Source organism: Belonocnema kinseyi, chromosome 8 (assembly GCF_010883055.1).
Source record: "Belonocnema kinseyi isolate 2016_QV_RU_SX_M_011 chromosome 8, B_treatae_v1, whole genome shotgun sequence".
Taxonomy (NCBI): Eukaryota; Metazoa; Arthropoda; class Insecta; order Hymenoptera; family Cynipidae; genus Belonocnema; species Belonocnema kinseyi.
The window spans coordinates 74,397,378-74,415,054 of record NC_046664.1 but is presented as its reverse complement, the minus strand read 5'-3'; the positions used below and the strand labels follow the sequence as shown (position 1 = coordinate 74,415,054).

At 33.6% G+C, this 17,677-nt stretch overlaps 1 protein-coding gene across 1 annotated transcript in view; it reads right to left on the bottom strand.

The window, feature by feature from the left end:
* Window positions 1–2,960: 2,960 nt before the first annotated feature.
* Window positions 2,961–17,677, bottom strand: part of LOC117178550 — a 55,391-nt gene continuing 40,674 nt past the window's right edge. Inside the window, exons 5-9 of the mRNA XM_033369978.1 lie at window positions 10,108–10,203; window positions 9,790–10,019; window positions 7,801–8,287; window positions 3,476–3,723; window positions 2,961–3,204 (exon numbers count right to left, since the gene is read on the bottom strand). Coding sequence (XP_033225869.1) covers window positions 2,961–3,204; window positions 3,476–3,723; window positions 7,801–8,287; window positions 9,790–10,019; window positions 10,108–10,203 — 1,305 coding nt within the window. The remainder of the gene's footprint in view (window positions 3,205–3,475; window positions 3,724–7,800; window positions 8,288–9,789; window positions 10,020–10,107; window positions 10,204–17,677) is intronic.

Genomic DNA, 17,677 nt, shown 5'->3' with positions numbered 1-17,677 from the left:
AGAATAAAATATAAAATATCGCAAGGTAAAATAAGATATCGTAAGACAAAGTCAAAATATACAGAATAAAATGTACAAGGTTAAAATAACGTATAAAACCACAGATAAAACTGGGCAAATGGGTTATGCGTAAATATTATTGCGTCAATACCTAACCCTGATTTTGTTATAAAATAACAAAAACAGACAAAGGGAGATGCGGGAATTCGTATATTTTACGTTTGATTGTCACTGGCCGTTTTTCCGCTCGGAGGGAAAAGAGAGAGAGAGAGAAGAGAGAGAGAGAAAGCGAGTGATGACCCGGAGTGAGTCATGTCTGGCGCGTGATGGCGAAACCTTCCATCACAGCTGCATCAGGTGTGACTTTATTACTCTCTTTCTTCCCTGCAAGCGTTTACAACTCGGGGACAAAGTGGCAAGGTCGTTGAATAGCCACTTGAAAGTGATTTAGCCCGGAATGTTTTCCCAATTCGAGTTTATGTTTAGTAAACACGACCGGGGAATCATTCTGAGCAAATTAGTTTCCAGTGGTTGTCAATATGGGGAATATATCACACTATGGCATGCAAAAAATGCGGTTTAACCTCCCCACTGACTGCAGGAATCACGGCAGAGATGAAAAAACATCCCTGCATGTTTTATGCCAGAGCCCGACATTATAAGCGAGGCTTAGGCACAAAATCTTTAGGGTATATTTTATGGAACCCAATGAAATTAAATTCAACTGTTTTGTTTGAAAATTTTTTTACTTTAGTCACACTAGCACAGAACGCCCCTGGATATATTCCTTCCAGGAATAAACGCTGTGCCGCAGGGATGGGTGAAAAGAGCTGCGGAAGAAAAAAGAGAGCGAGACAAATAATCAAGGAGAGAAAGTAGTCCTGAGACTCTAAATCAATAGTCAAGTTTAACCCCAAAACCTGCACTAAATCCAGATTTGACTGTGCGTTTTTTCAACTAGAACTACTTTAGCAAAAATTTGTTTTTCTCATTTAAAGATTCTTTATTTCACTTGGTTATTCAACTCCTCATCGCAAATGAAATTATTTCTTTAAAGATTAAAGATATTTTTTTCGTAGAAAATTATTCTTCTTGGTAGAAAATTCAGCTATTTGGTGAAAATTTAAAATTTTTAAATTTATCTGCTTGGTGAAAAATCAAGTCGTTTTTCCGCTTTCAATAAATGCCCTTCTAATTGAAGTGTTTCATTACTTACCCTTAAGTAAAGAGGAATGTGTTGAATATAGCTTATTAAGAAATGATTTGTCTATCATTTTTTTAATATCCATGTTTATTTTATCATTCATACACCGTGTTTCTGTTTTGCAACTACGTAAATTTTAACCACATTTTAGTTTTTTGCATATCCTTTAGAGCGTTATAATACAATATAATTGTGCATGACTATAATTATAAATTAATATTAACCTCGAGCTATGTCGCATAACCAATCAAAGCCAGATGGACTATAATTTTCCATGAGTGTGGAAAACTGGTCCAGTGGGCATACTTCTTCACATTGATAAATTTGTAAAGGTTTCATCTCAGCTGGCAAGCCCAAGTAATAAAAAAGCTGAAAATATTATGTCATTTAATTTTTCAAAACATATACAAGAGGCCGCTCATAAACCCAGTGAGGGGCAGGGTAACGCAGAATGTGAGTTTGCACATGGAAAATATAAATACAAATAATACTTTTGTGGCAGCTTCAGAAAAAAAAATTGTAATATTATTTTATGTGTAAATCATCTAAATATATATTTAGGGATTCAATAGTATTCAATAGTGAACGAGGAATGCACGAATTAATAACAAGGAACACGTAAGTTTATTAGATGAGAAAGTCATAAATTTGAACCGCGACGACGTTCACGGTCAAGTGTCTACTGTCTGGTTCTCGAGTAACGTATACGACTCAGTGGGAAGCGTTCCTAAAAGAAGAAAAAGATTTGGAACTAATAACTGTCGTCCCTTTCGGGAAGAAGTAAAAAGCTAGAGTTGATAATTATGTCAAACTAGAGAAAAGAATCAAAATATACTTTAGTATTGTTAGGTTTGACACCACAACTACTCTTCTTATAGCGATTGCCTATGAAAGAAAAAATTGATAGGGAAAAAGGTAATATTGTTAATCATGATAAAATGTGTCTAAGATTTAGAAAAAAGTAGATATTTCTTTTCGTATAAACTCTGTTTTTAGTTCTTTTTTTGGTTCATACTGGAGAATAATCGGATGTGAGTTGTACTTAATAAATGTATACCAACATAGGTGCATACAAAATATACTAAATGTACTTTCAAATATTTAAGGACATAATTTTAAAAAACTGAATCACTAGGGAACGTAACAAAAAATCACTAGGAGTGCCCAATCTGAAAGTCGTCAGAAAAGCTGACTCGTCCGCCAGACCTGGTTGTCGTTCCCGCATTTATGCGATGATGTAGGCTCGTTTCAGACTGTCGATCGGCACGTTGACATTCTTTCTACTGGCGTTCACGTTTAAGCTATTGTCAGATCGACTGATAACTGCGCAGGGTCCTTCATAACATATCAGCAGAGCATTTTTCATTCCCCCGTGGCGAAAGAAAACGTGGTCGCAATTTTTAGACCCTGGAAACAACGCATTTGAATTTCTGTGATGAACACCAGGAACTAGTTTTAGATTACGGAAATCCCTCTTTATGTTTCTTACGAACTGCGTAGTCAGTTTATCGTTTGTTTCTTGAACGAGGAGTCAAAAATTCGCCTGGCAAACTTAAGGATTTGCCAAACACAAGTTTTCTGCAGTTGACTTGAGATCGTCGCACCATACTGCTAGAATACCGAGTAGAACGATGGAAAGTTTTTCGGTTCATCTTTTGCCCTCGTGATATTTAAGAGTCGCTTTGAATTGCCGATGGAAACGTTTCACGAGATAATTTCAACCAGAAACTGGTATCTGGTTGTACGCCCTGACAAGTTAGATCGTAGTGAAAATAGTTTCAGCAAAAATATCATGTGTAAAGTCGTGGGGATGTGGCACATGGTACTTGTTAGGAATGTTCCAGGAGTTGAACTTCATGTAATCTATCTTCTTAGGGACACTGTGAAAAGGTGATTCCCAGATACTCATTGAGACTCTTGTCTTGTCTTGTCTTGCAACATATCCTGGAATTCCTTCCTCCCTTGCTTGAACCGGTCCAGGGCAAGTGTTTGCGATTTCTCTGTAACCGGTGGTCCAGATTTATTGCGAATGTAGTGCTTCGTTGAATGCTACCACTCGACGACAGTACCAGCTAGACGTATTATTTTCGGGCATTGCTCTAGGAATTCGTGCCACGATTCAGATCCTTTTCGTACGAAACGGATTCCGAGTCAGGCATCCTTGCATAGTTCAATTTTGCGGGTAACAGAGTGCACAGTTTGTTGCAACGTTTTGCGCCATCTCCGAAATGCACGTGATACTAACAAATACAATCTTTTTGACTGAGAAACTGCGTCTTCGGTTTCTCTGCTTGTGCGGTCTGATAGATTGAGAACGACTGCGATGAAATGAACCGGAAGCTACCTTCTTGATTGCTACCTTCATATTTAAAACTATAGTAGTCACTAAAGAAAGCTGCTCGAAAAGTGTGCTGAGGTCTACCTGGCCTGGGACCATTTTTATCGACTGTGCCGAAGCGTCTGTAATGCGAATATTTGAACCTAGTGTCGTCGCACAGAAAAACTGGTGGTAAAAATTGCTGCAGGTAATTATTAATTCGGGGTAAAGTCAGCTAGGGTAAAGGTTATGTCGGTCAGGGAAATTGATAAGTGGGTAAAGTATACTTGACATTACCCTGGAGGAGGCTAAGGTACAGGCGAAGTGTCACAGGCTGACTTTATTGTCGACTCAGAACACATTTTTCTTTTAACAATTTTGACAGCAGGCACAGTGTTTAAAAGTCGCCATTGTCTATAAAGTTAGTAGGTACGTTGAGAAAATAACAACGTAAAATTTCGGCTTGGGAATTTTCGAAGATGATTATCACAGCGGAAACTTTCTATTAAATTTCTAAAATAAAATATTTTCCATTTAACTATAGGAATATTTGCATGTCATTGGGTCACTAGAAATATTTGGATAATGGCCAGGTATATATTTATTTAAAGTGTGGGATCGGTAGTTAATTGCATTATTTATGAGGTGTTTGAACAAGATTACTTTACTGACACACAATTGGCACGATCACGATATCGGTGATTGATAGATATGATGTATGACTGTATTTCAAGCTTTGAAGTCAGCTAGCAAGATGTCTGCACGTTGACGGCTAAGGAATAATACTAATTACAGGTGATGAAACTTAAATAATTCTTATAACTCGAAAAAATATCACTTTTTGCTGTGATTGTATTTAGACATTATTTTTTATTTTAAAAAAGCTGTTGAATTTAATAATAAAATAGTAGCAATTTTTGTATTGGTCTTATTATTTAACTAAACAAACATCTTCTTGGACTTCCTCTCCAACCTGAAATATCTAATTAAAAAAAATAAAGTCAGTGTCAAGTCTCAAATTTAGGAAGATCACAAGTGTGAACAGGTTTAGGTTATGTTTGGGTTATTTGTCACGCGAAAAAAAAGTTTAATGGCTCTTTCAATACCTTATATAGCCGGTTGGCAAAGTGTCTGATACTCGGCTCAGTGCTGCCACCCATTATTAGATTGTTATTACGAACCCCACTTAGTGTGACGTTACGGACGCCAATGAGTAGAGATATCAATGTTGGCATCCTGAGCACGAGATTACATAACGCGACAACATAGAAAGAGAGGTTCGTTCGATTTTCGACTTCGAAACAGCATCGGAGTCTTATTGCAGGGCTTCAGGATACGGTTTCACTCACACCCCCGTTAGTGCGATGCTATGCAGGAAACCGCACTGATGTTAAAAAAATTTACTTAGAAATTTAGTTCGAGATTAACTAAAAGTAGATTGTTTTCGTGTATTGAGAATATAATAAGTGGATAAATTGTTTGAGAATTTACGAGTACGAATAGAGGTGAGAATAACCTCAAATTTTAATTATTTATTGATGTATAAACGCGGATATCTCTGACATGTGCAGTAGTGATCCTTGTAAATCTCTAGGCTGATGCTGATGACACATGGGTTAACATGTCCTAAAAATAACAAGAAATTACGACTGCGCATATCAGAGATATCCGCGTTAATACATCACTGATATTATTTTTTATGATTTGGCAGTAAATTCAAGTTTAGGTAGATCACAATACAAAATTTTCATTTTTTATCCGTGAAATTTTTCTAATATTTTTTTATTTGTAAATATAATTATATTAATAAATAACGTAAAAAATAAAAATATTCTTGAATAAATAATAAATTTGCCCTCAGAAGTGAAACAGGAAATAGAAAGGAAAGGAAAACTGACCTGTCTTTTTCTATAGAAGCTTCCATAGATAAGGACAGGTGCCGATTGCGCTACTGAGCTCGGTCAGTAAAGTACTCTTGTTCAAGCACATCGTGAATAGTGCAAGTACCGATCCGGCACTTTCAATAAATATTTACCTGACCATTATGCAAAGATTTCTAATTAACCATTGACATGCAAAGATTCCTGTTGTTAAATGGAAAATAATTTATTTTAGAGATTTAACGAAATGTTTCCGCTGTGACAATCATCCTCGGAAATTCTTAATTTGAAACATTACGTTGTTATTTTCTCAACGTACCAGCTAACTTTATAGACGATTGCAAATTTTAAATACTGTGTTCGCTGCTAAAATTATTTGGACGAATAAAGTGTTCTGAGTCGACAATTTGGCCATAAATATGATGATTAAGGTCCTGTATCATCTTTCTGGCGTACTTTGTAAGCGTAAGTGTATCATAAATTAATATTTGTAGCCGCTTCTTTAAATATAAAGTAAGCATGTCACACTTTCCCTGTGTATTACCCTGCTCCAGGATAATGTCAGATATATTTTAGCCTGAGTTGCTGGGATGGCTTACGCTACTGTTAGCAGTCGAATGAGCCAAATAGATCATTAGATAGTGTCCGGAAAAACATGGACTGTGAGTATTTGGAGATGTCGAAGGAACCGTGATGACGTCCGGTCGCCGATTTCCTAATGCTATAATAGGCTTGCGTTTTCTGGTTTAGAGAGGCGCTTAATAGGCGGGTATGATGAAGTTTCAAGTTCGCGTAGGTATTTCCTCAGGCAGTGTCAAAATATCGCGCACTTTCGCGGCGTATTTAGCATCAAAATTTCCCGCGATATTAATAAATTTGGTTGTGTTATTGAATACGGTTGATAGGGCAAATTGAGTTTCTAGCTGCGCGAACTACAATTCTGCCCAGTGGGCACACAATTTGGCGACGTCGATGTGACATCGTTACAAAATTTTTGCGGCAACTTCACCACATCCTATGTCCATGTCGTTAAGTCAACCTTATGCTATCAAGATGTCGTAACGATGTCGTAAAGACGTCGCCAAATTTTGTGGCCACTGGGTGGGTCTGTGGCTCAGAAAGGTAGTTCGGCTACTCGATGCGTTCGTAGACATTAGCGGTGTTGGGGTAGATTCAGTTTCTGTAACGGTTGTATTTATGACAGCGAGAATGTGAAGTCAAAGAAAAAATCAGAAAATAACAGAAGAACTATACTATGTCCACTAAACAAATAAAAATCACTTAGATCTGGAAGTCACAGCACAGAAAACGATCACTGATTCACTGAGTTTCAGAGGCACTGCACTGAGATGAAGTTAGAAAGGGAGAGCACTCAGAAGAGAGGATGGACGGACGCTTTGGGTCCTATGCGTCGCTTCGATATCTTTCTCGCCCACACTTCGTTTTCACTCATAGTCTTTCTCGAATTTTCACTTCAAAAAACTATTGCTGCGTTTTTATATAACGTCGGGGTCACCAATTTAGTGGTTTAATAGTATTTAAAATAAAACGAGAAACGCAAAATTTAATAACAATAAACAAGTAAGTTTATTTGATGAGAAATGCATAAATTTGAAAATGCGAGGGTGCGACACGGTGCACTGTCAAGTGCATACTGTCTTGACTCTCAAGGAATGTACGCATCAGGGGGTGATGCGTCCCTGACAAATTAACAAGATTTGGGACAGATAGGTGTGCTTTCTTTCAACTAGTAGTAAAAAACTAAAATTCATAATTATGTCAAACTAGATAAAAACATAAAAACTTTTTTTTTGTTTGTTTTTTTGTTTGAATGTAAACTAAATTAACGTAAATCTATGAGAATCTGCTACTATATTTGGTTGAAAATTTAGTTCTTTTTAATTGGAATGTCTACTATTATATTTTTCGTTTAGAATTTATCTCATTTGGTTAAATATTCTACTATTTAGTTAAAGATTTAACTATTTTTTTAAGATTCGATTTTCTAGCTTAAAAACCGAAGTGTCTGGTTAAAAATTAATTTGTTTTTTTCTGGGAAATGTACCTGTTTGTAAATGCAATTTATTTTGACTTACAGTTGTAAGTGTTTCAAATTGAACTCAATATGGTACCTATATCTAAATTTTATCAATAAGAATTTATTCCCCCATTTACGTGAAGAATCATCACATTTTTCCTATTTTTTACAAATTTGGATTGTTCAATCTGTTTTATTTAAGGCTTTTATGAAATGATTCGATGAAAAAATTTGGTAAGACCTTTCACGGAGAATGGATGTGTTGAAAAAATGATTTAAAATAGCGTAATATAGTATTTTAAGAGCTCCTAAATATAAATCTTTTATAAAATCATATTTATCTAAAAAGCTAAATAAATACCTTCACATTATAAGTTTCATCAATAAGATGTAATTCTAGAATCACAGAAGCTGAATATTTGGGTACATGTGGATCGAAGACACCGAAACCTTTGAGAACGGCAACAATGTTAAGGTCATGAGCGACGTATAACATTAGTTTTAGGTTTTCATCCATTTCTCCATTTTTTACAGACTCCATATCTGCACTGAATTTGCTCATCAACTTGCCCCCATTTCTAATTCTCATTTTTTCGTTATAGTTCTCTATATGAAGTTCCAGAAGTGTTCCTTGTAAAAGCTCGCCATCTGGATAGATACCATTAGTCCAAGATGGCAATTCAAGATTCATAAAATATTCGGCGTCCAAAGTCGTGTAAAGAAGATACATTTGAAGCGCGGAATTTATTGTTTGGCCTGTCCACTCACTCAAATTTCCCATGAATTCATCAAATTTCTCCAGTTCGCTGCTTGAGTCTACTGTTGCTGCCACGTAATCTGTTACGTATCTAGATATAAAAAATATTGTATATTATTCTATGAATAGCTAAAATAAGGATTTAGATACCAGTATTTCAAAAGCCCCGGAGAAAAAGGACTAGGTCCCAAATTTCAGAAATTCGTAAAATTTAACGATTTTGTTGATGAAAGTTTTTTTTGCTGAAAAATAATGTTTACATTTTGATTCATGAGAGAGTAATGTAATCGTTTAAATTTTCGATCCCTGGCTTTTAACGGATCTTCACTTTTTGGCACTCACAGAATCCGAAAATCATAAAATTATATCGGTGTCTGTCTGCCTGTTTGTTTGTACTTCAGTCTGTCTATATGTCTGTATGTATAGTCACCTCAATGTTGCAGCCACGCTAACTTTTGAAGGATTTGTTAAATGAAGTCAGCCTTTGATAGACTTATTAAGATATTTCTGAATTTGATAAAACTTTCAAGACTTATATGCTTTTCAACGTTTTGAAAATTTTCCAAAAAAAAGGAAAAGAAAATTTTAATAGGTTCAGAAATATCAATCTAAATTTCTACTATACATAAAAAATATGTTTTTCAAAACAATTATCATGAAATTTCTCAATAAGACAAAAGTGCGCCGTGCGCACTGAGCATGTGCCCGCGCGGCAGGCATATTTTTCAAATTAAAATTTAACTATTCAATTTTTGGTTCAAAATTCATCTTTATTTGTTGAAAATTCAATGATTCGGTTTAAAATTCATTTATTTTGTCGAATATTTGATGTTTTTGGTAGAAAATTAATCCGCTTGGTTTAACATTTTACTATTTGGTTGAAATCCTATATTATTGACATTTCCTAACATTATTATGATTTATTAAAAAAAAATGCTTATTCTTTGAAAACTAACTTGACAAATTATGTCGTACTGTGATATCACGGTCTACTAAACAATTCCTATCTTCCTTAACCTGTAGCCTACACTCTTACACCAATCCAGACAGAATCTTGCAATAAAGATAAAGCTCTTTAATGACCGCATTGGGGTCGCATGGGGTATAAAAGTATAGTGCAAAATCAGATTGCATTTTATTATTATATATAATTTGTTCTTTGGAGCACGTCGTGTCGTAGTGGTCGAGCGGTGGACAACGGTGGTGAAAAAGTTGTGCGGTCTCTGATGGGAAGGGTGGTCTTGCTGTGACCGACGCGAAGGTTAGTACCAGGTGAGAGTTAAAAAACAGTGAAACTCGGACATAACGCTCTTGGATATATCCCTTCCGAGAATTGACGCCGCGCCGCCGGGATGGGTGGCGGCAGCTGCGGGAGAATGTAGGGTCTTCACCCAGGCGTGAAAAAACGAAGTGAGAAACAGGAAAGAGAAAAAAGAGGTTGAAAGACAAAATAGTTCCGAGACTCTGGAATCATGGTCAAGTTCAACCCTAAAACCGGTACTAAATCGAGATTTGACTGTAATTTTATAATGCTAAGTTAAAATGAAATTGAAATCTTTGTGGCAACTGTTGTAACTTGGGAAAACAACTCACCCTGGACATATTTGTGGGTAAAGCAGGGAATCCTTCACTTTAGACGTCGATGTTACATCTATCACCGCTCCTGGATACAAACCCTCCAAAATTAAGTTTGCAGATTCTTTTGTACGATTGACGTCCGTGGTTCTAGCTTCTATATATCCAGGCACGTAAGTAGATCCCAAAAATTCATCGTATTTAGAACGAAGAAATTTACCCAGATCAAGTTCCCTCTTCCTGCCATTCTAAATAATAGAATTAACAATCAATTTTATAATTTTAAATACAAAAATGATAAAAAACAATTTTGTTGTGAAATATAATTCTTATTACCTCGGTTAATGTTCCATCAAAGTCTTCATTTTTATGAGGATCAGTTTCGTAACTTTCAAGTGGGAGCTCTGGTTTGCGATCTCCATGACGGGCCAGCTGAAAATTGTAATATTTTATGGCATGAAAGTCAATCCTTTTGAAGAATTGGCCCTATTTTCAGCTAACGGTCTAAATTTTTTAAATTTGGAATAAAATCTTGGCGTTCAAACTTTTTTCTTTTTTTGATGTTGCACTCATCTTTTATACTCTTCTTTAGTATTATTTAGGACCTTCAGGATTATCAAGAAAATAAAAATTATAATGGACAATTTCAAATTGAAAGATTTTGGACTTAAATAATTTTCAATTGAGAATTTAAAAAATGGAACTAACTAAATTTCTTAAATTTAAAAAAATCGTTTTAAATTATTGTCCCATTTTGAAGTAAAAGCCTTGTTTGTTAAACATTTTTAAATTCAAATATTTAAGAACGATATCAAGTTTATATTGTTTAAAATGGTACTATTTCAATTGGGTTTTCATCTTTTGTAAATTTAAAGCTTAAATCAGCTCAAACTTAACAATATGAAACTGAGAGCATTTTAAATGAAAAAAGTTCAAAATTAAACAAATTTAAATAACAAACGTTAGGAATTAAATAATTTTAGATTTAATAATTCTATCTTAATAAGGAAATTTAAATTGAAGATATTTATTCCACTACAAATTGTTTCTTTTGGTTTCTAAATGTCCCCTAAATTTTAGCCGATTAACAAAAAAATTATGGTAATTTTTGCAAAAATTATTATTTTATGTTAATTTTAGTTGTTATTCAGATATTTTACTTCAGAATTCATCCATTGTAAACAATTTTTTTTTGAAAAAAATGGGCTTGAGATCAATATTTTTTTTTCAATTCTTTGAAAATTCAGAATACGTTTTTGCACTGAAAAAAACAGCCTAATTAAGATTGATTTGAAATATCTCCTTCAATGTTTAATAGACCACTATTTTCAACAAAAACTTTGAAAACCATTTCCAAACTGATTAAAGAATTTTTTCCATTATTTAGGGCCTTTCTGCGAATAAAAATATCTTAGACAAAAATTGTTAAGTTCAAAGGAAACAAAAACAAAAACATTGCAGGTTCCCCAAATGATTATTTTGGGAAATTCTTTTAAATAGGTACTTGAAAACGTTTTACTGATAGAGTTTTTTAGAAAAAATTGTGATGCCCAAGTACTGAAAACTAGAAACACAGCACGTTCTTAAAATTATTTTCTCGTATCTGCAAATGTTTTTTTCTGTTTATGTCTAACTAATAATTTGAATACCTGAAAAATTGTTACTGATAAAAATACAGTAGAAGTGATATCAAGAAAAGCTAAAAGAACAAAAAGCAGATAAACTTGAAAATGATAATTTTCAAATTATACTGCTTACCTATTTTTCATTTTTTTAGCGTTCCTTGATTTTTTTTATTGTATAAAAATTTTGTTTAATCAACTGAAAAATTAATTTAAAAGGCAGAAAAAATACTACCTATACCAATAGAAAAAATACGGTAATTAATAAAGTCTTTATTATGTTCGATTTTTTGTACGAAAAAGTGTCCTTCAATCTAGAAATTGGTTGGGAGATCAGAAAATTAAATTTGTTTATACAACGTACTCCAAATATGATGTGTGATATTTAAAAGGACTTTTCAGTTACCTTTTAATGAAAAGTGACATAATTCTGTCAAAGAAATTATATACTTACCACAATAACAAGCTTAAGTGTTGAATCAGTGGCCAAAACAGGATTGTATACGATACTGATAAAAATAACGCCGTGGACCCACGAATTTAATAAGGTATTCATCGCTCTTCTAAACTTAAACTAAAATGTATAACAATACACAATAATTAATGTGAATTCACGTTATTATAAGTAATTCAGTATATAATTCAGGATGAGATGACAGTATCAATTTAAAAAGAAATAGTTTTTCGTTTCTTCCTTGTATATTTAATTCATTGACAGATTTATTTATTTGTTATTCAGAACTTAATTTTCTTTAAGGTAATATATAAATATCCTGACGAACAGCGTAAAATCCTAGCATATAAAGTTTATCAAAATGAATCTTTACCACTGTAAATCTGCTTTGGTAATTTTAAGCAGACACATTACAGTGGAACATACGAATTTTTCTCTGAGTTAAGAACCTTGGTGTTGAAAGGCAGAAATGAAAGGTATAAGTCAAAAATATATTTTTATAATCTACAATACAACTGATGTAAACCTAAGGCGACAATTTTTGCCAGAAACTATAGTGATTATATATGCTAACCTACTTTATTTACTATCAAACTGGTAGCGATTTAAATCAAGCACCAAATAGTAGGATCCAGGGTCCAGGGTTATTTGCTCAGCATACCTGCATTTAATTCTTTGCACCCGCCGCCATAAGGGAAATGGAGACGTTTGGTGGAGTATTGCAGTTGAAAGGGATCGCGGATATACACCAACCTTTGTGAAAACTATATCTGATGAGGTTATTGACCCAACGTTGTGCTGGATATCTATTAACAAAGCATTTGGGGACTGGCACGTACTGCCTGATACACATCTATCAGATCACAGGCATATACGCTTTTCACTGATTGCTGAAGATTATGATATGATTAGGTATGCAAACCGCGTCTAAACTAACGAATTATAGAGGTAAGATCTTGAGTAGTCATTAAAAATTATTCCTAGAAGAATAAGATGAAATGGTTAACTCGAGTTAGCTTTGCATGTAGTGCATAGGGCCATATATCAATCCTGTAAGGACAATTATATTCCCCGTATTAGAAAGATAGACAAGGATGCTCCTTTGTGCAATTATAGACTTCTGGTCTTGAAAAAAAGCCAGAAGATTATTTAATTCGGCCAGAAAAACTTGAAACAGGAATTTGCATAAGGCTACTGTAGCAAGATATACTAACAAAATAAAATTGGCTAAAAGGAGCTCATGAAAGGGGCATTAGTAGGGTATTTAAAACATACCTGATACTGCAAAATTCCAGAGAATTTTAAAGGAAAATCCTACATGCCAACTGAGGGCATTGGTTTTGCTAACAGGTAACATGACAGAAACAGCTAACAAAATTCTCGCACACCTCATGCAGGTGCATTTCCCTAGTCGCGAACCTGGGTACCTGTCGATGGAATGGTCTTTTCGTCCAAACCCTTTTAATACCCCAGAGCCTAAGACTAATGGGGATGCCTGGAGGATGGCAAGGTGGATAGTCGAAAAATAAAAATTAGATAGGTCGCACGGCGTTTCGACCTATCCAAGGTTGCTTTGGCAGATAGTATATTCCCGGCGCTGATTCAAGAAGGTCTGGTTATTCTGATGGGACCAATGTGAAACACTTTTAGAGCATTCATAGCTATGAGATATACCCATGTGGCATGATAAAACGTCAAGGCGACCTTTAAGTCAAAGCCGGGGAGAGACTTCTACTATGAGGCCAAAAGATACTGACCAATTCGCTTAGCTTCTTTCATGTTAAAGACATTAGAAAAGTCATTCGATTTTCATATGAAGGAGAAAATCCTACTGGATAAAATTGGATTCAGTGATAGTAACATTTTTGCACGTAGAGGTTGCCTTCAGTAAGACTCCTACGAAATCTATATTCAATTCTGATGGGAAAAATGGTGCAGAAAGTAATGTTAATAGTTGATGGCATTCTGTGCTATTAGGCTAATTTGTTCAGTCTTCGCTCAATGGTTCCAAAGTGAGAGCGAAAGGAGAAAAGGGTTGTCCGTAGGTAGGAGTGTAGCATTCACTCCGTGGGTTGTCGTCATTGATAATTTGATTCGGAGTTTTAGTGAATAAGGCTTAAGTTATGAAGATGATCAAACTGATCACAGGGAATCCCCAGGAAACGTTGGTCGAACTCATGCAAAATGTGCTTACCATTATTGAGGATTGGTGCAAAGACCATGGCCTGTCTGTGAACCCAGATAAAATTGTTGGTTTTTACGAGGCGTAGGAAATTGGCTGATCTTGTGAACCCTAATTTCTATGGCAAAAGCGTCGATTGCTCCACACCAGATAAGTATTTAGGAGTTATTTGTATCCTAAACTAACATGGAAGCTACATGCTGATGCGGTAGTAAAAAAGACCAAAGCAGTCAACTGGACTTGCAGCAACGCAATTGGAAAAACCTTAGGACTCAAACCAAAGGTAGTTCACTGGTTACGTACAGTAGTTATTATACCAATTATAACTTATACCTAATTGACCTCGCTGTCTAGCAATTACTGAATCAATGAGAAAAGTCCCAACAGCTGCATTGGACTTCATTTCAGACTTAATTTTAAAAAATTTTCGGGAGATAAAATTAAACATTTACTCTGATAGCATGCTAGAAGAATATTTTTTCATGAAGCCCTTCAAGGCAATCTTCCCGAAAAGAGAAGACTGGCATCACGGAAAGAGGAGCAGCAATTTGTTTATAATGGAAAGACTCATCTGGCACAAAGACGGTTCTAAAGACTCCCTTTACTCTGGAGTTGGAGAATATACAGTAGAGTACAATAGGTTACATTATATAACCTCAATGCTATGGGACTTAGATGAGCCTGCCTATTTAAAATAATGAAAGTTATAAATAATAATAATAATAATATTGGATAAGATATTTCCTTAATTTTTACGCAAACCCATTACTGTAATTATATAAATTTAAATAAATTTTTATGTTGGAAAAGAAATCATCAGAACGACTTAAATGAGAATTTAGATAAATCCGTGTTTTAATACAGACATTGTTAAATGGCCATAGTTTCTACACAAACACTACTTTACAGTAAACAGTTTTTTATTTGTAATAATTTTAAATGATTAGTAGCACGCACCTTAATACTTCTTTGATTTTCTTTCGAGAACAGTTTTGACTACACTAAGCAGAAACTAAAGGAAATATTTTTCAATATGTATCTCTTTTTGTATAATCCAAAACTAACAGAAAGATTGCAGAAACTTTTTCATAATGCTAAAGAGATTAGGAAAAATTATTTGGTGCGCAATATTTTTTCAAAACTATATATTTTTATCAGGAAAATGAGCAGAATTATTAAAATATTTAAAACTCACGACTTTGATAGACATTGGAAATTTGTTAAAAACAAGTTCATACGTTTTTTTTCTTTCAGTTAATTCCATAAAGGACAAGTATGAAAAGTATAAGATATCGATAAGATATTCTTAGTTTATCCTACAAACAAAACACTTATCACGCAAAAATGGCCAAAGAGTATATTTTGTATGAAAATTGTTTAAATAACTGTTCTTGTTCACTGGCAAAATATCATAGCTAAGAGCCATTAGCCATATATTTTTTTATTGATTTCTCTAAGTAAATGGAACCCATTATTTCAAAAAAATGGAAAAATGTACGTTTATTTATAAGAATCATTCAAATGGTAATTAATGTTTTTTTTATCAATTTGAACACAATTACAGCTAAGAGTCACTGGAAATACATTTCTAGAAAGTTCCACATTTATAAATATTGTTAAGATAATCAAAAATTCTTAATTAAAAAGAAAATATTGCCGGGACTCATTAGCAAGACGCTTTTGATTGATTTTGCAAAAAAATTAAGCCTATTCATCGTGATATACAAAAGTTTATATTTGTTTATAAAAGTTGTTTGAATAATTGTTAAATTTTGACTATTTTTAACTAATCTGAATTAGGCCTTAATTTCGCATCTTATATTCTATATAAAGACTATACATTTCAAGCAGTTAATCATTCCGAATAAGACAAAATGGCTTTTGTTTATTAATTTATTTAAAACATTATAAAACATTTTTTTTCTTGATCTAGCCTAATGTAGGAATTGTTGATTGGAATAAAAAAATGATAGTTGTTAAATTACAGTCAGGGTTGTTAAAAAATTGGTCAAATATTAATATGTAATTTTGGATTTTTCTATAAAATCAATTATTATTATATTAATGTATAATAATATACTGTATAATAAACACTAAGAAACACAAGAAAGTGAGTTTTTGAATATTTCAAACCTACTTCCCTATTTTTTTCCTTTTGGTGAAAAAATAATGCGATAAATTTTGCTTGATTAAAACAAAATCTTTTGGAGGTTCTGCTAGGCTGTTTCAGGCGTAAAATAAATTTCCTTAGATTAAATATGTTTAAATGCAAATTGAAGACTTGTAATTTCTTTTAATGATAGAAATTCTGTTGTTATTTATTAAAAAATATACCCTAAATTTTATTTTAAAAAAATTTGTAGATAGAATCATGGCTAAAACAAAAAAGAATAGAAAAAAACAGAATTGAAAATCTAAAAATGAAAAAAAATCTTAAAATAGAAAACATGAAACAGATATGAAACAAATTTTCTTGGACTTTTTTCCCTTCAAGTGAAAAAGAATTTGTGGAATATAAGCGATGAAGAAATCAATTTTGGTAAATTCTTTTAAATCTCGTTTATTCTACAGATATACGATGAATCAATCCCTCTTGTAGCGACCTAAATTTAAACTAAACTTGAAGTTTTTTGCATATTTTTTAAAACGTTCTAATATAATTAATTTTGTAGCATATAAGGTATAATTCAATCGGACAATAAGTGTTAGAATTCGTCTATGGCACAGGCACCTGCTTTTGACAAAATATCAAAACCTAATACACCTCAAATTTTGTCGCATGCTAAGTGAAAGCCAGTTGGAATAACATTTTTCATCAGCTCGGAAAATTGGTCCAATGGACATAATGTTTTACATCCAGGAATCTGTAGTTTTCATCTCCACTGGCACGCCCAAGTAATAATTAACCTGAAAATATTATGCCATTTAGAGTATAAAATATATTAAAATAGAAAGATTTTCGAAAATTATAGAAAACCGACGGATAGTATCAGAACACTGGGTGGGTAACCCAGTGGGCATAAAGTTTGTCGACGCCTTTACGACATCGTTGCGACATTTTTGCGACAACTGTGCGACATCCTATGTCCATGTCGTTAAGGTGTCTTCACGATATCGTAAATAAGTCGTATGATCTGATGATGTGTGTAAGATATCACAAAGACACCGAAACGACATGGACATAGAATGTCGTAAAGATGTCGTAAAAAATGACGAACGATGTCGTAAAGAGGTCGCCAAATTTTGTGCCCACTGAACAATTAAAAAATAACATTCAATTGAAAAATTGATAGTGCTATCCAGAATATAAATAAAATTTTGTTTTTAAATATCTGCAAAGATGATGAATTTCTGCGTTAAATGAGCCTTATTTGAAGTAATTCGGCCTTGTGGACATTTATTTATCACGTAAGAAAGACAACAACAAAATTCCGATTTTTAAAGAATTTTGTTTTTCAACTTCAACTCAGGGCCAAATAAGCATGCTCGCCCCCAAAAAATTGTTATTTCATGAACCCTTGAATTATTTTCAATGTTTCATGACTGAAATGAAAGATAATATTATGAATATCACTTTTGTAAAATATACGATCAATAAATTTATTTTCCTAGATCTTGTGGAGATTTGAAGATGAAGCATAAAATTCC